This window comes from Ooceraea biroi, chromosome 5 (assembly GCF_003672135.1).
Source record: "Ooceraea biroi isolate clonal line C1 chromosome 5, Obir_v5.4, whole genome shotgun sequence".
NCBI lineage: Eukaryota > Metazoa > Arthropoda > Insecta > Hymenoptera > Formicidae > Ooceraea > Ooceraea biroi.
The window spans coordinates 9,091,156-9,111,989 of NC_039510.1; the positions used below are offsets into that span (position 1 = coordinate 9,091,156).

General features: G+C 33.9%; 3 protein-coding genes across 5 annotated transcripts in view; 2 read left to right on the forward strand and 1 right to left on the reverse strand.

Annotated features, from left to right (window-relative positions):
* The window catches only part of LOC105286998 (protein Wnt-1), a 33,638-nt gene extending 28,047 nt beyond the window's left edge, over positions 1-5,591 (forward strand). The window contains exons 5-8 of one of the 2 annotated variants that reach the window (XM_011352359.2): positions 1,482-1,659; positions 2,060-2,291; positions 2,563-2,767; positions 2,864-5,591. In XM_011352359.2, the coding sequence (XP_011350661.1) occupies positions 1,482-1,659; positions 2,060-2,291; positions 2,563-2,764 (612 nt within the window). In that variant the 3' untranslated portion in view covers positions 2,765-2,767; positions 2,864-5,591. Of the gene's footprint in view, positions 1-1,481; positions 1,660-2,059; positions 2,292-2,562 lie in introns of both variants that reach the window. The other variant, XM_011352358.2, reaches the window with a different exon arrangement.
* LOC105286997 (2-hydroxyacylsphingosine 1-beta-galactosyltransferase) lies at positions 5,376-8,225 on the reverse strand. Of its 2 annotated transcripts, none has more exons than XM_011352357.3 (4): positions 7,238-8,225; positions 6,792-7,137; positions 6,595-6,670; positions 5,376-6,157 (listed from the first exon to the last, which is right to left on the reverse strand). In XM_011352357.3, exons 1-4 carry the CDS (start codon positions 7,603-7,605, stop codon positions 5,643-5,645), a joined length of 1,305 nt encoding a protein of 434 aa, XP_011350659.1. In that variant the 5' UTR covers positions 7,606-8,225; the 3' UTR covers positions 5,376-5,642. The 2 variants fall into 2 exon arrangements, with proteins under 2 accessions (XP_011350659.1, XP_011350657.1); XM_011352355.3 differs by having other exon boundaries at positions 6,415-6,670; positions 7,238-7,605.
* A 1,026-nt stretch (positions 8,226-9,251) lies between these two features.
* Positions 9,252-20,465, forward strand: LOC105287001 (serine/arginine-rich splicing factor 4). Its single transcript, XM_026969928.1, has 11 exons — positions 9,252-10,327; positions 10,423-10,581; positions 10,759-10,913; positions 12,043-12,150; positions 12,659-12,749; positions 16,861-16,923; positions 17,282-17,404; positions 17,555-17,647; positions 17,965-18,199; positions 18,360-18,474; positions 18,878-20,465. The coding sequence occupies exons 2-11, from the start codon at positions 10,445-10,447 to the stop codon at positions 18,880-18,882; spliced, it is 1,125 nt and encodes a 374-aa protein (XP_026825729.1). The 5' UTR covers positions 9,252-10,327; positions 10,423-10,444; the 3' UTR covers positions 18,883-20,465.
* The last annotated feature ends 369 nt before the right edge of the window (positions 20,466-20,834 follow it).

Consider the following 20,834-nt stretch of genomic DNA (forward strand, 5'->3'; position numbering starts at 1 on the left):
GTACTTGCCATTGTAAGTGCTGTCAGTGTTACATTAGAAACCTAATTATCGATTTACAAATTTACATTCCGTTTGCATTATCGATTTGATATTGTCATCCTTTTTAATGCGATCAATGCCGCCTTGATCTATACATCAACGTCGCGTTACAAAGAGAGTTAAAATTCGTGCATTAGTAATTCCTGGATATCTTTTGCCTTCCACTGGTGAGTCTTTCGAAGCGAATTTTAATACTAGCCGAAGACAAAGCTTGGGCAGTAAACGGATGCATTTCATGCGAATGCCTGACCCCTTGTAGACATTGCCGGCTTACAAGGGGATTAAGGGAGCTAAGCTTGTTAAGTTGCAACAACCCACCGGCCCCCTTCCTACAATCCGGACACGTAACTTACTTGCGTATGAAGAACGAGTTCGCACACGTAAGTGCGTGACACGTGCAGAGATAGTTACGTACGTGTCAATTACGTGATCCAGCATCTACGAATTTAGGAATATATCTTGCACTCAATTTGCGCAATAATCCGCGCTTTTTAATTCTTTGCAAGCATAGATTTTGATATTGATGTCTGTATAAAATACGACACAATTGTATCATTATCAAACTCACTTATTTAAGCATGTCTCGCTGGCAAACTGTTGGAATAATTGCAGTATAATACCGTTCTTGTAACATCAAATAATGTTAAAATATTAGCAATCTCTTTAATACTACTTTGTCAGTGAAGCAGATTGTCATCGATAAGTCGATGTGCGCATGGTGTCATTCGCGAGGGGGAAAGTGCCGGTGCTCACGAGGGATTACGTTTAGACAGCATCTGACAGCAAAAGCAAAACAGGGCACGGTATAATCTAGACTTGTTGATATGTATGAGAAAATATTCGTAAACGATGAGGGCACACGTGTACTGTTTGAAAAGAGTATCGTGATATTTAATCTAGTATTTAATAAAATAATACAAAGAATATAATTGAATAATATTGATAAATGTGTAAACTACATCTCTCGTGTAATAAAAATAATATTAGAAAAATATGTACACAGTGAAATAAAATTATATAGGATTGTACTCCTGATTTTTATTTATTTGAAATTTATATTACGAAATCTGATTTGTTTTTCGTACATATAATACGGATTTGCTCCACGTGTACGTACGACCACACAAAACTTTTACCGCGTGTACCGCGCATTTGTGATTATGAATCATGCGTAAAGCTGCTTCTGAAGTTTCAACTACTCTGAAGCTGGGGTTTCTTAAGTACTTATGTTCTATACAAAATCCTCAGCAGGTTTAGGATCTATCTGCTAGCTTAATATTCACAGCCATTGTCGGTGTTGCTAAAGTCCCAGAATGAAGACAACTCAAACAATGCAAGACTCTAAGAGAGAAAAAACATCTTAATTTTTCAAACGTTTGTTAGATGTCTGACGGTTTTTCCTGTAGCTCAGAAAAATGTGAAACACATTTTGTTCTACACAGGATATACACTTTGGAGAAAAGTTTTCGCGAGAATGGTCCGACAGCGGTGAGGAACCGGTGAAAGAAGGCGTTCTGCACGGGTCTAAAGGGCTGGCTGGCCAGCTCATGAGGAAACATGATAGCGAGGCCGGCAGACGCGCTATTCGTTCTAGGATGCAACGTGTATGCAAATGTCACGGTGAGCGCAACAACATTACTGACTTAATACTGATTCGACTATTTAAGAGACCTATGTTATTGTAACCGGCAGCTCTCCAGACATACTATTTATAACTTGAAATTCAACAATTATACATAAGATTCCAGGTCCAGCCTTTTCTAACGACTTTGAAGATCTTTGAAGATATTTAATACATGACAACTGGAAAACAAACTGATTTACTGATCTAAAACATATCGTGTATCATTCGATGACATTTATCCTACTACGATATATTTAACAAATATTATATGTGACATAATTTTTCTCATATAATAAATTTATGTATTTATGTACTCTTATCCACCCTCCGCGATTCACTGCCCTCTAGCACTCTGCGTTCTACAGAATTATTTTCTCTTCCTTTTTATTGCGCTAGGCATGTCTGGTTCGTGTAGCGTGCGCGTATGCTGGAGAAGACTTCCGGCATTCAGGGTGGCCGGAGTCGCTCTAGCGGCTTTGCATGAAGGTGCTGCTCTGGTACGATTGGCGCAGCGCGGTGGCAGAAGACCAGCCAGACTCAGACCGGCGCGTCCCGATCTCAAACGACCGAACAAGACAGACTTGGTTTATCTCGAAGACAGTCCCGATTATTGCGAAAGGAATCTCACGTGAGTCCAAGTCGCGAATAATAATTGACACGAATATTCAACGTACAAAGAAAATTCATAAAAATATCTGGTAATACATTTTATTATGATTATCTTTTCACGAGTTTTATCAATCTTTTTGTAATATTTGCGATATTCCAGTAAAGGATTCAATTACAAAATTTTCAATAATTATTTATTCCATATTTTTTCATCATAATTACGATAATCGGCTTCGCAATAATAATTTTATAATTGTATAATTTTAATATTGCGATTTCACTTTCTTCAGACTTGGCATTCCCGGTACGCGAGGAAGAGTATGCAATCGGACGTCTCTCGGCCTCGACGGATGCCGGCTGTTGTGCTGCGGCCGGGGCTACCAGACGCGGGTGCGGGATGTCACTGAGAAATGCAAATGTCGATTCGTCTGGTGCTGTCACGTGAAGTGCGAGTTATGCCGGCATACGCGGGAGGAACACGTGTGTAACTAGACGGTAATGCATTCCGGAGTTCGACCTATCTATAGGAATCCGCTCGCGTCGTTCTTTAAGTTCGTAATAATTATTCGTCGTCGTTTTCCGTTGTATTAGCGCCGTGAGAGGCTACACAACGATACGTTATATCGATGCGATTTCCACTTGATAGTGCTGCAGTAAATGGTAAGTTTTATTCTTTAGCGACATCGGATCATACGAATAAGATACACGTAAACGTTCTTGCTCTTGAACAAATGCGTCAAAAAGTACGAGTTGTGATGAGAGAGAGAGAGAGAGAGAGTGTGTGTGTGTGTGTGTGTGTTGTCTTTTGTCTTAAAACAAGTAGCTTCGATTGCACAGTCTACTAGAAGCATTTGCTCCAGTGTTACTCATACGGCTCATCGATTTAAGTAGGACTTGAAGCAGTTAAGATACGTTTTGTCTGTGCATATAAAGTTCAAGCGAAACTCCTTGCAGTGATCGAGATTCTCAGTATTACTATCATCATCATATATATATATATATATATATAGCTAATGTGACAACGTGCGTTTGCTGTTGCGTGGCTTATCACATTGATCGCTACCGGGTGCCACACCATTTACGCGAACGTTAAATGTATTGAAAGTAAATGTGTTACATTAATTTGCATTTAATCACGTAATTTTATCTCGATCCAGATATGCTGCTAAGCAGAGATTTTTGTTCCGCTGATACAGCAATACGTTCCCTGCCAAGTCGTTTTTTCGGAGTTAGAAATTAATTTTTTTAGTAAAGTAAATAGTGAAACTCGACGCAACTTAACAAACAGCATTATAGAGATTGTGTAATAATGATAACAACAATTATTTTCTTGCACTTTATCTACCAATGATGAAAAATATTACTTGGCCTGAAAATGAGTTTCAGTGTACATACACCGAAAATGGTACGCGGCAGGCAGCGTGTTAATGCATGCTACGTTTACTTTGCGTCGTTAAATTCACGTGATCTGACAATTCGAATTTTGGAATAATAATGCGAACAGCGGTGCGGCATCTAGTTCTTATTTCACTTCCGATTATTATATAAATATATATATATATTTATTTATTTTATATACTACTTATATACATAAATATATATTGTGTACAATTAACGCGCTTTGGTAGCAAGAATTAAGTGATAAAACATTTTCTTAGATTTCTCGTTTTGGACTTTTGCGCGTATCTAGCGCATCTTGAAACACTCGACATCATGATGCCTTGATGTGCCAATTTGTTATTTCTGTAAGAAAGAGAGAGAGAGAAAGAGGGAGCGAATGGAAGAATATGAGAATGGGAGAGAAAGACGAAAAAAAGAGAAGGAGGCGAGGCAGAAAAAGGAAAATTATTAAAAAAAGAGCAAAAGCATTGTTATAGAATATAGATCATACGCGGTATGATTTCTTCCGTACATTTTCACACATTTACGAATAAATTTACGAATGAATGCGCGTATAATTACGCGAATGTCCTATCGAAATACAGACCTTCACGATGTGTAGGTATCGCATAACGTATACCAATGCTCTCTAGCGTGTAGAATTTTCTCTTCGCTTAAATACGGAGCAACCGTGAGGACTCACTATGCCGGATACGAGGAGGAACAATGCGAATTATGCGAGGAGACGGGACAACTGCCAAGGGAGGCAAAGACTCCGTCTCGTCGAGTGTTTGCGTCTAAAACTCGCACGAATCGGGAACAATTCTGCCAATGAATGTAAATATTGTCTGACCGTTTTTCTAGACTCTACGTCCATAATTATTGTTGTATATACGTAAGCGTTTTATCGGCTTTAGAAAAGTTATTTGCGTTGCGTTCTCCGCAGTTCACACGAAATATTTAATCCATCCGTGATTTCATCTTATATACTCTCTGTCGCCCCCTTTTATATATTTAACGTATATATATAAATGATCGCTTTGTCACGCATACACCTCCCTCCCCCCCCCCACACACACATGCCGCACTAATTAAGTCGGCAGTCTAGTCATTCGTGAATTCTCTGATCCATATCAGTCGACATTTTATGCTCATAACGAATGTTACGTACGCGAGGTTTCGCATTTTATTCAGCCAAACGAATCGTAGTAGCATAACGCATCGCGTAATTATTATTTTGCAAGACATATATATATATATACACTATATATATTATTATTTTATACTTATATATATAAATATATTGTATGCAATGTTCTCTGTGAACAGCCAGTTGCAACCTCTCGAAAAATTTATTGAAATAATTTCCTAATTATTGAAAAAAATATTATTCAAATAAATAGTATCAATACACGTGTGTACTATTTAGTTATGCCTTGTTAGGTTTCCACAATACGTATAAAAATTCGTGCGAGGAATGTGATTAATTGATAATCAACTTAAGCGTATTCTATGGTAAATAATGTTACGACGAATATTACATAAATATCTGATTGATTTAAATTTGAATAATTTATTTCGCGAGGTTGCGCGCTCGTTTACGGTCTTGAGTAACGCCTAATAGATATATCGCGATTCGTCCGTATATTGTAAGGATTTAGTGGTAAATTCACTTGAACACGAGGTAATAAACGCTCGTGCCAACGACATACAGAACTCAGTATTGATAAACTGTAATTTATTTTCTCCATGATAGTACATCATGTTATTAGACTCGTAGTCCCTTTCGGTCGAATTATGAGCAAGTGTTCCCGTAATAGCATAATAATGATAGTAACGTCTCTTTTCGCTATGAGATAAATCCTAGCTCGTAATAATACATTTGTATTCGTATGTACCTGTATTCTACATGCATTTATATAAATACATATATATACAATAATGTCCGTGCATACGTCGTGTACCAAGGCGAGTCTCAATCAAATGTCACTCATCGCGTGTACCGTCCCTTCGATCGTTGCGTTTTATTAGTAGTAAGGAGATATCGCGCGACCACCGCGCTACCCGTGCAAACGACTCCGAAGATTATGCCTACCAGGAGACCGACGAAGAACTGGATATCCTCCGTGAGCGTCCTGACCTGGCTCTTCGCCTTGTGGAACTTGGTCTTGTCGGTTTTCGTCCTCGCGATGTAACGTAGCCAATAAAGTAGCCTGTCGGACGGCGGATTCAGTCGGTCGCGTATCGCCAGGGAGACCTTCCGCCCGCTCTCGCGATAAGCAGCGGACTCGTGGATCTCGTGCACGATGTTCGCTATCTCCTCTGCCGAGGTGTAATCGCCCGTGGTCTCGGTGGATCGCGCAAAACCCAACTCGACCGCGCGGCCAGCATTGAGGGACTCGTGCGTGTCCCGCGGTAGGCATATCATGGGTGTCCCGTGAAAAGCGGCTTCTAAGAATTCCGTATCGCCACAATGACTCAGTACTACTCGGGTTCGGCTGTAACCTGTAACACAATGGAGCGACAGCATTAAAGACGGGAAAATAATGTCCGCCTGTTGCATTATCCTCTCTCGTGCAATTATTTCAATTTAATGGCACTTTCGAGAGTTCTTCTAGTCGTGAAACACGTTCTACGTGTGCGTATGAGTGAAGCAGCCGTCTAGATCCGCCGCTTTTGTTTTACTTCTCGAAAGGAAAAATTTACACTCGCCAGATCGCTTCTTTAAATCCTTGCGAGATTTTATTCCGTATATAGTTTACCTATAAGGTCCTGTCGGTCAATGTCGCTACGAATAAAAAGATTTTCCGGTACGGCTACATCCGTATTGTCCCTTTTAACGCTCCATACGACAGCTTGGCCCTCTCTGCTTTGTGGCAATAGTTTTGCCAGTCCTGATACTAACGTCCCGTAATTCTTATTTAAAAGAGCAACAATAGTACCCAGTCTATGTTCGACCAATGGCTTTTGTAGATCTCCAGGTAAAGGATGTGGCCCTCTGCAGTGATGGCAGCCGATCTAGAAGCATTTTTATGTTACTGGACAAATTGGGACACATTAAAGTATCAAATGAGCGCAGTGTTATTTTGGAGCAAAACGACAGGAAAATAAAAGATAATCGAGTCTAAGTTCTACCAACCTCTATGAGCGATTGTGTCAGAGATGCAAAATTGGAACGTAACACTGTATCGGCGCCCCAAAGTACTAGATGGACATCAGAATAAAGATGATCCAAGTCAATATTGATATCCGGCAGATATTTTGTTGCTAATCGTAAAGCAGGAGCTAGATAATTGCTCTTGGTATTGGAGAATATGGATTTCCCTGCAAAGCTTGTTGAAAGTCTCGACCAAAATCCACCACTGTGGATTGGCAGAGCAACTCCGGTGCATTCAAACGCATACAGTTCCTCATCCGGATCTCCCACCCAGATTACTGGAATTGATTCAATATGCCTCACGAATGGGAGTAAACAGCCATCGTGTCTAAAAGTTACATAAAATATATAATTTTAATATTATAAAATATTAATATTTCACAAAGTCCACTTCTTTCGTGGAACTATAATGAGTTTACACTGAGTACCTCAACGCTGGAAATATGACGAACGTAGGTTGAAACTCTCGTATCTTGCTCAATACTTGTTCATCTCTGAAGAAGCTGTCGCACATTTCCAGCGCACGTGTGTCGGCGTGCATTGATTTATCAATGTTAACGTCCAGTTGTAAAACTTCAACGTCAATGAGATTATTATACAGATCGCCGGCAGCGTAATTTGGTACTATCAGCGTCGCGTCGACCCCTTCGTCCGACAAGGTATTCGCGAGTAACGATAAATCGTACACGCTGTCAAACGCGACTATCAGCGCCGACAGAGGAGGCGCCGTCATGATCGAGCTGCTGGCAAGTCGAAATAAATAAAAGCACGCGTGCAACAAGATTAACAGCAACATTGTGAATGATTCGGCGCTCCAGATACTCGTACGAATCTCTGCTTCACTCTTAACAGTCCGAATAATCTGCGGTAAACCGAGGTGAACTCTGATGTCCAAGACGATTCTAGAATGCAGCTGCTCAGGCGATTCAAGAGTTCGAAAAACTCAACATCGGCCGAAACTCTCGCTCCTTTCTCACGTCACTGATCAGCATTAGCATGGCACAGCGCAGACCGCCGCGGCGTATGAATAACTAATCTGAACGCAGAACGCCCGCGAGACGTCCGCGTGCGATGCGTAACGATCGCGTAAGACTCGGACTCATCTCTTTTGCAGCGATAACTCGACCAGGCTACTGAACCACGCTGAGCACGACTGGAACGGCTGACCCAGCCGGGCTGGGTCGAGTCTCGAGTCTCCCGGCATGCGAGAGGTGTTTACATCTGTTTATTATTGACCTATAACCACCTAACCTCTACCAAGTATTTTGACCGACATGCACGGCAATACACAGCCGTCAACCGTCATATAGCGCGTGGTGACACTGGTGGTCATATAAGCTGTCTCTACCGTCCTCTAATCGGCATAGATGTCACGTTGTGCATGATCGTACCCGTGATGCACCGGCAAGCAAGTGCATAATGGCTGCGATACAATTGCATACAATTACATCGAAGGATTCATCAATAAAAAGAGCAAACTGGCGATCAAACTCTTGTATCTCGAGTCTGCTTCCATAGCGTCACCTGCGGATTTATCTTGAAACATAACACGTGTTTTGAGTTTTTGACAATGGCGTATATACCTAGATTAATAATTCACTATAGCAGGGCATGAAGTTGATAGGGTGAAAAAATTGAATTGTCCCTAGATCCTGTCATGTGTCATATATATAAGGCATATAAAATGATGCAAAATAAATGATATGAATCATTAATCTTTGTGCATAACTCCAAATTCATCGGATTGCCTCTTCAACATGAGATGTTCAACGGAACTTTCTTTCTTAGGAATATTTTTATTTGCTGGAATAGAAAATTTCCTATTTTGATGTTCGATACATCGAACATGGCGGCGTTTCAAAACGCTGTAAAGGAAGCAGTAGTCCAGTTGGTACTGTGAATAAAATACTTACTATTCTTTTTCTTTCAAATAAAAAGAAGGAAGAAAAGTGTTTTGTAACATTCGCAGTGTTTTGCTAAAGGAATCGGCATGGACTTTTCGGTCAACCCATACAATTCTCTAGCTTCCTTTTTGTTGCACAGCAAGCGTTTTCGTATTATACAGTCGATTCAAATAATAGAATTTCTAGTTAAAATGTTAAAATGTTCTGGAAAAATTATAATGAAACAAATATTATAATGTATCACATGAAAAAGAGAGATACTTGGCATTTACGATTATACGCACAATTCATACTTTACATTCAAGGAAATAGGATTCAACCATAGGGCAACAGCCACGTACATGTCTCTGCGCACGCAGAAGGGTCAGTTATTGACAAAGGATCGATTGTGATCGTGATTGGCAGTCTTTCTCAGTCTTTCTGTTGCTCCTGCCACGATTTGCCACTTTCTTCGCTCTCATCCTCCTGAAGGGACGTGACTTAGCGGATTCATAGACTCATCTCAGAAGAATTTGTAAGATCGCTTTTTTTCAATTTTATAATTTCTTTTTTTTCGTCTCATTTCGATTCATTTTTAATAAATCAATATAGGAATTCTAATGAGAGAGAGAGACTATTGATTGTTTTTGCGAGATTGCCACGTGGCAATCGAACTTTGGCAAATTTGTCACGTGGCAATCTAACTTGGATCTTGGCAGAATTGCCACGTGATTGAAATATAATTATTGTTTCATCTATCGGAAGGTCTTATAAACAATATCAAATCGTTCGTACAAACTGAAGAAATATCGTTTCTATCATTTTCTTTAAACGTACTTCTTTTGACACTGACTATTCGCTTATGAATTGAATGATATCAACTGTAAGAACTAAGTTCAAGATAAAGTAAGATGGAGATAAGGTAAGAACTAACGAATGTAAATAATGATAAAAAAATCGAGCTTGGATCTTGGCAAAATTGCCACGTGGTAATCGAATTTGCATCTTGGAAGAATTGTCACATGGCAATCGAATTTGTGTCTTGGCAAAATTGCCACGTGGCATAATCGAATTTGCATCTTGGAAGAATTGCTACATGGCAATCGAATTTGCATCTTGGCAAAATTGCCACGTGGTAATCGAATTTGCATCTTGGAAGAATTGTCACATGGCAATCGAATTTGTGTCTTGGCAAAATTGCCACGTGGCATAATCGAATTTGCATCTTGGAAGAATTGCTACATGGCAATCGAATTTGCATCTTGGCAAAATTGCCACGTGGCAATCGAATTTGTGTCTTGGCAAAATTGCCACGTGGCATAATCGAATTTGCATCTTGGAAGAATTGTCACATGGCAATCGAATTTGCATCTTGGAAGAATTGCTACATGGCAATCGAATTTGTATCTTGACAAAATTGCCACGTGGCAATCGAATTTGCATCTTGGAATAATTGCCACATGGCAATCGAACTTGGACTTTGGCAAAATTGCCATGTAGCAAGAATGACAGCGGCCATATTGAAACAATACAGGCAATTTTTGTCAGGTATTAGAAAGAAAGGAAGCGAGAACGGAGATTTAGAAACGCAGCTATAACAATCGAATCGCATAAATATCATCTGCATAGCAAATTGTAAGAGAAAATTGTAAAATTATATACTAAAAATTGTTTTAGTATATAAAATTAATGAAAAATTATATACTAAAAGTTTATTGTTGCTTTAAAAGAAAGGTGGGAAGTTCATCAAAGATGAGCAGATCTGAACTTGAGAGAAAACGCGAAAGTAGGAGAAGATGGCACAAAAACCAAAAATTGCTAGAAGAACATGACAAGTTACGATTGGAGAAAATTAAAGAATTTGATATAAAATATAATAGGGAACGACAGTAAGTAAATTTCGGGATTTAAGGTGAACAGATTAAACAGCATGAAATATTATAATAGAAATAGTAATATATATTATAATAATAGAATAGTAATATAATAGCAGTATATTTTAGTTTTTAATCTACTCTTAAAAAAAATTATGTAATGTATTTAAAATTCTCTTATAACTTTGCTAGGTTGAAAAATGGAAAAATTTATGAACACGATCTGCGTCAAATACAAGTAATGATTAAAGAAAAGAAAATAACTTCTTCTTCTTGCAACTATAATACAAATTATCAAATCAATAGGGACATTAATGTAAACGACATAATTATTCCACGAAAGAAAGGTAAACATGTTATCTTACTATCTGTAATTATATATAATAATTAAATATATAATAAATGCAAAAAGTTATGTAAAATCTGTAACGTATAATATATATATGTATTAGTATATATATTAATAAATATATTAATTTAGAAAAAAAGTCCTCCAAACACAGTAGGTTCAATATAATCTCCGTTTATTATTGACCAGACTGGCAAATACAGATGTAACAATCTCACTTATTACCTACTAACAGAGCGAATATGTTTGTAATAAAAACTTTGTTAACGTTCCATTTGTTAACAATTTGAGCTTAGGGATTCGAAGCAATTTTAAAAGATATGGATACAATACAATTTTTACCATTCCGAACAAATTGGATAGTGTCATTAGACGGGGAAAAGACATTCTTAACAATGATAAAAGAACAGGCGTTATTTACAAGATTGATTGCGTCGATTGTGAATGTTGTTATATTGGACAGACTAAGAGACACTTAGGAACGCGAATTAAGGAGCATATTTCTGACGTTAAAAAACAGGTTGACAATCAATCCGTAGTCAAGTAGACACAGAGTTGGCAGCAATCACGAATGTGACTGGTCTAATGTAAAAGTTTTGCACAAGGAAGATCACACTAAAAAGAGAGAGATTGCTGAGATGGTATTTATTAGACAACACAATGAGGCCATAAATTCTCAGAGAGATATGGACACCTTGCCTGGTATCTACAATAATATTTTGAGTAAAATAGAGGACTTCCAAGCTCTTAGACCGGTTAATAGTGGTTGATTTGTTGTCGACATGGCTGTGTTGGCAGAGGAGGATCGTTTGTTCCTCCGTTGATTTTATTATTTAATGTTAGTGAGGATTATGTTGTTGTCTAATGATTGCGGTGGTTCCTTTCCTTGGTTATAGTATTAGTTCATTGTTTGCGGTCGCTCTCTGGAAGTAAGTAACTTATACATGCATCTATTACCTTTTTCTAAACCTTCCTAATTACAATTTCTTTCAGAGAGTGACTATTTATCACTTGATAAGGACCTTAAAACTTTAGGTCGAAACGTCGTGAGATTGTTACATCTGTATTTGCCAGTCTGGTCAATAATAAACGGAGATTAAATATATTAATACATATCATCATTGCAGATGAAGGTTCTCGTCCAATATTTCAAAGAAAAGAGATAAAAAATGGTTGGGTAGAATTGGAAACTTTAAAAGACTCAAAATACATATTCGTACAAGATATTAAAAAAGGTATTTTCTATTTATTGTAAAATTTTTATATATTATAAAAATTAATTGTTTTTTAATAAAATGTAGAAGAAATTGATGATTTAACACAATAATGTAATGAATAATTATATATTAGTGAAAATATAATTATTGATTACATTATCATGTCAACTCTCCAAAATACCGATAAACGAATAACATTTTTTATGACAAGAACTTTAATAATAGCAGAATAATAGAATAATTTTGTTTTCCTATTTTTATTATAAATATAGAAGGTATTTTTATTTATTTTTAATTATACTCTTATGACATTTTTTAAAGAAATATACTAAACACTTAATGTGTCTTCTGTATACTTTATATATGTATACCCTGTATAATTATATTTTAATAATTATATAATAATAATACTATCAAAATAAGAGTGTAGAATTTTATTTCGTATTTAAAATAGAATTATAAGACATAACTTAAGATAAATAACTTAACACTGCAGATATTGGAAGAATAATTGTTTTGATTTCAGAGCACCACGTGCAAGAAAGTAAAACCTCGAACAGAAAAAGAAATGATGCCCATCACACACATTGTGATGATAAGATTATCCACGACAACAGGTATTTATTTTATTATTTGTGTTAATATAAATCTTAAATGTAGAAATATATTTCTACAGTATAACAGTATCAGGTATCTATGATACTATGGATATTGTTTTTATTTAATGGATTTTTAGTATTGCTTATATGTACATATGTATATATATACACAAATATATATACATACATAAAAGTATTAATTATAATTAATACTTTTGTATCATAAATAATTATTTATGATATTGTTATTGAGTATTGCTTAATATTGAGTAATAATGGATATTGTTATTGAGTATTGCTTATATATAGATATACATACATACACGCATACATATATATGTATATGCGTTATATATGTATATTATTATTAAAATACTAATTACAAACATACATACATACATACATCATACATACATCATACATACATACATACATACATACATACATACATACATAAAAATCATTATTTATGCATATTGTTATTTGAGTATTGCTTACATCAGTATATACATATACATACATATACACATACATGTACATATACATATACATTATGTATATTAGTTTTAAATAAAAATACTAATTATAAACACATATATATACACATACCTACACGTACATACATATACACGTACACATTCGGTTCCGGAATACATTGTTTATTTTTGTAATGTGGTGCTTTTATATTAATTTAATTCACCAAACAAATTGACTCTACTATAATCAAAGTAAATATGTTCTTTATTAAAAATATCAAAAAAGAGATACTTGTAAGAAATATAAAACAGTGTTATGGTGACACAACTGTGTAATAAAATTTTGTTTGTATATCTTTAATGAGCAATAATATAAAATAGAGAAAGAACATTATATATTCAAATTTTATTGTATCAAACTAATGGTTTTGTGTTTTGATGTTGCTATTATTTGTATTTTTAGTTTTCTGTTAAATTAATTGTATGTTAAAACTAAAAGATTAATAAGCTTGTTTCAGTTGAAAATTGTTTGAGAACTTCTATAAGTTTCAGTTTAAATGGTTTTTATACTGCTGCAGCCATTCTATTTGATGGCTATGGCAATGGTAAGTATGTTATATAATTTTTTATATTCTGCAATCTTTTGTTGCAATATGCATATGCATATTAATAACAAAGATATAAATGCATCTAGCTATGTACAATTTAAGGAATATATAATTTTGAATATTTGTTAAGATTAGTCAGAATTACGGGCTGAAAATCTTTAGTTTTGTTTGTTTTTTTTAAACTTGCGTGCTGCGTTTATAAAGGCGCGCGCATCTATTCGATGATTGAATAATTTATTCGAGTTTTGATACATCGATTTGTTTATTAATTTAATTTTCGGTTTCACTTTTTTTGTTAGATTATCTTTGATTGTACGTGTATATTGTTCACACGCGAATTTCATTCTGTCTCATATCGCTAATAATCCAATATAACTTTTGTGTGTGTGTGTGCGTGTGCGTGTGCGCGCGCGCGCGCGCGTGTGATGCGTGTGCGTGTGCGTGCGTGCGTGCGTGTGTGCGCGCGTGTGTGTGTGTGTGCGCGCGCGCGCATATACATATACATATATATATATATATATACACAGGGTGTACCAAAAGTCTGGAAACGGTCGAATATTTCATAAACTATGCATTTTAGAAAGAAATGTTTCAAACAAAAGTTGTAGGATTTCAAGTAGCGCATTACATAGCAACATCAGTATGACTTTGAAGAGTGTTGTCAAGGTCATGTGAAGGTCAACTGTGTTTTCTTAAATGGAACCGCGTATAAAATGTTGCATATTTGGATTCTATGGGAAAAAACGAGTAAATTTTATCTGAAATATTTGTTTGAAAAATGCTTCTATCAAAAGTTATACACATTTAAACCTTAAAGTAGAATGCATTGCAATTAATGATAAATTAATTAAAAGACTTTATCGTTTTGTTCTTTTACTTTATTAAATGTTCGAACTGGTGTCCATTAACATCTAAACACTTATTAAGTCTTCTTACGAAACTTTGCTCTAAGTAACATTTCTGGGGTCACGCTAGCGCTAGCTAATGGCCTTGGAGTACGTACTTGATGTTAACTGAAAGAAACATAAACTCACACATTTATCAGAAAATGTAAATACAAATCTATGCATTTAGTTAGTTTTGAGCTGGTTTTCATGCTGCTTATCAAGTTCGAAAATCATGACTCGAACGAAAAATACGTGAAGCTTGCGCTAGCGCGACCCCAGAAATGTTACTTAGAGCAAAGTTTCGTAAGAAGACTTAATAAGTGTTTAGATGTTAATGGACACCAGTTCGAACATTTAATAAAGTAAAAGAACAAAACGATAATGTCTTTTAATTTATTTATCATTAATTGCAATGCATTCTACTTTAAGGTTTAAATGCGTATAACTTTTGATAGAAGCATTTTTCAAACAAATGTTTCAGATAAAATTTACTCGTTTTTTCCCATAGAATCCAAATATGCAACATTTTATACGCGGTTCCATTTAAGAAAACACAGTTGACCTTCACATGACCTTGACAACACTCTTCAAAGTCATACTGATGTTGCTATGTAATGCGCTACTTGAAATCCTACAACTTTTGTTTGAAACATTTCTTTCTAAAATGCATAGTTTATGAAATATTCGACCGTTTCCAGACTTTTGGTACACCCTGTATATATACACATGTATGATAACGAATAGCAGAATATTAAAAGAAAAAACATTACAAATACCATATACGTTCCACTCATGTAATAATTATAAAGCATAATTATTGTAATCACTGTTATGGAATTAATTTTTTATGTTGTATAACTGCTATAAACCATTGGCAGAAATGTTCTTGAAATTTTGTTCAAATTATTTATTTATATTTTTAAACTTTAATATATTTATGTGTAGTACTTACAGCAAAATAATCAAGTATGAGCAAGACAAATACCTTTCGTCGTTGAGAAATGGCAAATAATCTTCTATCAAGACAGGTAAATTCTGCAATGCAGGTAAGAGAGCAGGTTTTGTGTATAATTATTATGCACATATTAATTTAATGTTTTCTATATAATGTAATTGGAATTATATGTAATTCCTGCAGATATAAAATATCATATTTTTGCAGTATTGATCGAATTTATGACAATTCTCTTTCTTTCAAAACATGTAATTTATACTTGGAGATTTACTGCTAAACTAAAAATTATGAAACAACCTATGTGAACTTGATATCTCACATGAATGGAATTAATTTTTCATAAATTTTTTCGAATATGTTAAGAAATATTGACGATAAAAAATAAAGTAACTTACTTAACTCATTATAATTTATATATACGAGCAGATACTTGAGACGATTATATATTGAATATATCGAATATCTATACGTACATGCATAGATAAAAAGTGAGTGTTAATAAAGTGTATTCTTAATCAATATTAATTTTTTAACTATTCGATCATGTTTCATAAGGTTGTATATTATGGATATAAATATGGATATAAATCTGTTTGAAAGGTCTGTTTATTTCTAATCCGTTTATATTTTCACATTAAAATTATTAAATTAATCGGAAAGCCCATGTCGATCTTTTTAGCAAAATGCAACATATAACTTATACTGAGCCATTCCATGTTTATGTATGTAACTAAGAACAGACCTTATACGCATAAACAATTGTAGGTATATAATATAAGTATATTATACGTCTATGAACAATAGTTTGGTAGAAAAATTTTTTGGGTTTATGATATAAATTAATAATCACTTAATTATGTATCATATTGGAATGCGTATGCTCTTTTGAAATCATTTAAGACCATGGGAGCGAGATAGTTGAATAGCGATAAAATTATACTTGCTTCCTTAGTCATTCATATCAATTATGCATTTTGTTGTATTCCGCTAAAAATTGTATTATCCCTAAAAACTCCAATTATCTTCACAAAATTTTCATTTTACATTTTGAAAATTTATTTCTTCAAATTATGCTTTTATAAAGGAGAAACCTGTATGTTTTAACGTCCCCATTTACTATCTCTGATTATTTAGAGCTATCGCTACGCTTCCAATATAGTGTACAGCAGCTTGTTTCAATGCTTATTTCAAATCACATTTTAGGTCGTATAACAAATCAAATGAGCATGGCGAAACTAGTAGTAATAACAAATATAAGAGTGACAGGTAATTTACAATTAATATATTTGTTATTTACATATAACAAATTAAAGTAATTTAATAACTGATAAACTTTAAATCAATTTTAGATTATAATTTTCTTATATTGTAATTATAGAATTACATGTAGATATATAAATGTATAGATTATTTATATAATATTACTCTTTTTCATCTTGTGATATTCTTTTGAGTGATAAATTTGGAATTTATGTTATATGATAATTTTTTATTAATGCTATTTGATAAAGTTAAATATTTTAATTTTATCTCTCACATCTTTTCATTAAAATTAATCTATTATAGTAAAAATGTACTATATAAACAAAATAAGATATTTTTATTATAATTTTCATTATTTTAGTAATGAGAGCAGTAGTTCAACACGAAAAGAGAAAGAGCGAGATTTAAATAAAAAGAGAAATGAAAATGTATCGGATCATCGTAATGATACAATATCCACTGCCAAGGAGTGTTCTCATTACAGGTACAAAATAAAGCTATTTTATTATATACAGCATAAATGACGAAGTAAAATATTTGACAAGTTTGAACATTTCTCCCTTCTTTCCTTTCTGTCAAATATAAAATGTATAGATAACATAAGAAGTTGCTATTACGATTTTCTTTATTTCAGGAGTCCAATCAAAGAAAATAAAAAGGAAAATCAAAAGCATATAACAAGAAACTATAACAGTGGACATTCTAGTACGAGCACAACATCTAACAGGTACCAATTGAGTTTTTGTCACAAATACGTAACTGCATTCAATATTTCTATGCATAATTGAGGAAAATGACAAAAATAACACAGCTACCAAGAAAAGTACCTTTTTTATGTGCTTATTCATAATAACACTTTGGAATTAGGAAAGTTTCTCGAGAGAAAAATTTTTTAGTAAATTTGTTGTAAGATTATTAATCTTCCACACATTTTCTTCTAATATTCTGGAGATAAATTTTTATGAATATTATAAGTATAATAATGTATACATAAAATATTTCATCAATATAACAAGAATAAGAACAGAATTTTTCGCATTTCAGGAGCAGAAACAAGAAAAGAAGTAGGAGCAGGAGCAGGAGTAGGAGTAGGAGTAGGAGCAGGAGCAGGAGTAAGAGTAGGAGTAGGAGTAGAAACGGAACAGGAGAAAAAGTTGATAATAACAAAGTTGCACCTTCAGTTAAAAGATATTGTGATGATGTACATAGATTCCATCATCACATACCATTACCATATGTCCATCAAAGACCACATATGAGCTATTACAATCCTCATCACGTAAGTGCAACCAACTTCGATGTAAAAAAATGAACTGATAAATTAACTGAAACTCTTGAATCGTTGTATTGAAAAAATAAAGCAAGTATACTTACTGAATCGAAATAATAATTCATTTACTATTTCGATCATACTTTGTATAAAGTGACATTTGTTTCAGCAATATAGATTTATGTTTGGACCGCCTTATCCACCTCGGTTTCCCCAAACGAGACCATTTTATGGACAAATCCCACCATATCGTCCATCTATGATGTGGTATCCACCTCCTCTAAGTAAGTTCAGAAATCATGAAAATAAAAGATAATTTCTAGCACAAGGAATAATTATTAATAAAGTTTATTGGAGCTACGTCAATAAGAGTTAGATACAATATAGCGCAATTTCGATATAATTTAATATACATTTAATATCCATAAGGATATCTTTTAATATTACATATGTATGAGACATTTATACTATTTTTAATATTGATTTAAAATTTATGATTTTTTATTGTTTCAAATATTTTGCGTTTATTATTATTTAAAATTTTATGCAACACTGATCAGATTCAACATGTTTATATACTGCGATATTCTTAGATTTTTTCTCGTACACTTTTGTTGATAACATTGTACGCGGATTACGTTTCCTCCAATTATTTTTCTTTTCATAATTCAAATTTGTGTAATGCAGACTAAATTTTATACTTCCACTCACAATTGGAATAAGGATAAAACTGTAAACCGAGTGGAAAATGCAGGAAAAACAAGCCGCAAAGGGGAACAAAAGTAAGCTTACGCTACAGAGACACTCTGTGACGTTTTGCGATTTCGGAGCTCCCTTATATCGTCGATCAACGTGGTGGTTTTAGTGAGAATCCCGGCACAGATGTATTTCTGAAAATTTTCACTATGGTTAAAATAAAAGGAAAGCAATAAACCAAGTATTCCTCTGACCACAACTGATTATTACTTAGATATAGTCATTTTTGGCTGAAAATGACTATCTAAATATTCACTTAAAAAGGGCCTGAACCTTTGGCCGAAACGTAGTGTAACTTTAATTAATAAACTGCCAGTTGTGGTCAATCAGAGGAATACTTGGTTTATTTTTCTGGCAATACTAAGGGATTGTCTCTGATAAAAGGAAAGCTTACTATATTTTATATTTTATATATTTTTTAAATTTTATCTTTATAATATATATTTTATATTTTAGTAAATTAGATAAGATAGATTTATATTTTATTATATTTATTAGTTTAGTAACCCCAATAGCCAACTCTGTCGAAAACAAATATCATCACCTGCTACAGATTTTGTTAGTAGAAACGCTACAGATTTGACGCAGGTTTTGTCTTTTCTATACTGTTAGCAACATAGCAACAGAAACATAACAAAATCTGTAGGCATAACCAATCTGCAGCGCACATTTGCACTATTTCTGCCGCCAATCTGCTGTTTTATTATGTCGGCAGGATTTGGCAACAAAACAAAAGCTTAATGCGGGCACAGATGGCACCGTATCTGCTGTATCATTCTGATTAAATTTGTTTCCGATTTGCTGACATATTGTTAACAATTTGCTTATTGGGAAGTTAGATAATATTTTAGAAAGATATATTTAATCGCTTGAGACATTTATTTTTAATTTTATATAAGTTTAATATAAGTATTGTAATTGTAAATAGCGTATTATTGTAATTTTAATCAAGTCTTCATCAATTTTATACTCTCTCTCTCTCTTGCTGAACATATTTTTAATAAATCTTCCATATTGTAGTTCGTATCCGAACGTCGTGATCTTCTCACATACACCACATGTGTTTAACGTCGGTTCCGAACGACTATATGAGAGATTTTCTTGGAAAGGAACTTTCGGTAGTTTGTTCCTTGCCTTCTGAGGACGAACAATTTTTCGACTCTGCCCGGAACATTTGTCATTTTATTACTAAAAAAGAAATCAGAGAGAGAGAGAGAGAGAGAGAGCATTTTTTAAAACTTGTTTTATATTTTACTATTAGATATTATTGGACTTATTAGTATTGAATTTTATATGTATGATCTAATAAATATTAGTAGACAATTTTTCAGTATCATTTATGTTGTTTGCCATACAGCAGTTTATATTAGTGACGGTGAAAATATAAATTTGTTTTATTCTCCGTATAAAATGCGAATCTATCTCGAAATCGTTTTAGATAAGACAAATGTAAAAATATGCAACTAATATATGTATAGATGATCTAATAAGTTAAAATAAAGTAACTTGTGTATTTTTACGTGTGTTAATCTTTCTCTTTCTCTCTCTCGCTTTCCTTTAATTTTCTTTCTTTCAGGAACTCCTTAGCGCGTATATCTATCGCACTTCAAATACAGAAAGTGGAAGAGAAAGAAGTAACCTATCCTAATAACCTAGGATATTCAACAAATATTATTGATAAATGTGCACCATGTACGATCAATAATATTTTATTTGGAAGAATTCAAAACATTTGTATGTATTTTATAAAATAAATATTGTATTTCTCGAAAATACTGTCCTACAATTATATTGTTACATTGTTCTATATTTATACAATATTGTTCTACATTTATTTTACATTTTTATTCATTTTTAAAATTCAGTTATTAATTATAATTAGTATTAG

Coding starts and splice junctions, on each gene's coding strand:
- LOC105286997 (XM_011352355.3), bottom strand. CDS start 7,605: ATGTTGCTGTTAATCTTGTTGCACGCGTGCTTTTATTTATTTCGACTT. Junction 7,138..7,237: donor GTCATATTTCCAGCGTTGAG/GTACTCAGTGTA, acceptor TGTAACTTTTAG/ACACGATGGCTGTTTACTCC. Junction 6,671..6,791: donor TGACACAATCGCTCATAGAG/GTTGGTAGAACT, acceptor AAATGCTTCTAG/ATCGGCTGCCATCACTGCAG.
- LOC105287001 (XM_026969928.1), top strand. CDS start 10,445: ATGAGCAGATCTGAACTTGAGAGAAAACGCGAAAGTAGGAGAAGATGG. Junction 16,924..17,281: donor AACAAATATAAGAGTGACAG/GTAATTTACAAT, acceptor TCATTATTTTAG/TAATGAGAGCAGTAGTTCAA. Junction 17,405..17,554: donor AAGGAGTGTTCTCATTACAG/GTACAAAATAAA, acceptor TCTTTATTTCAG/GAGTCCAATCAAAGAAAATA.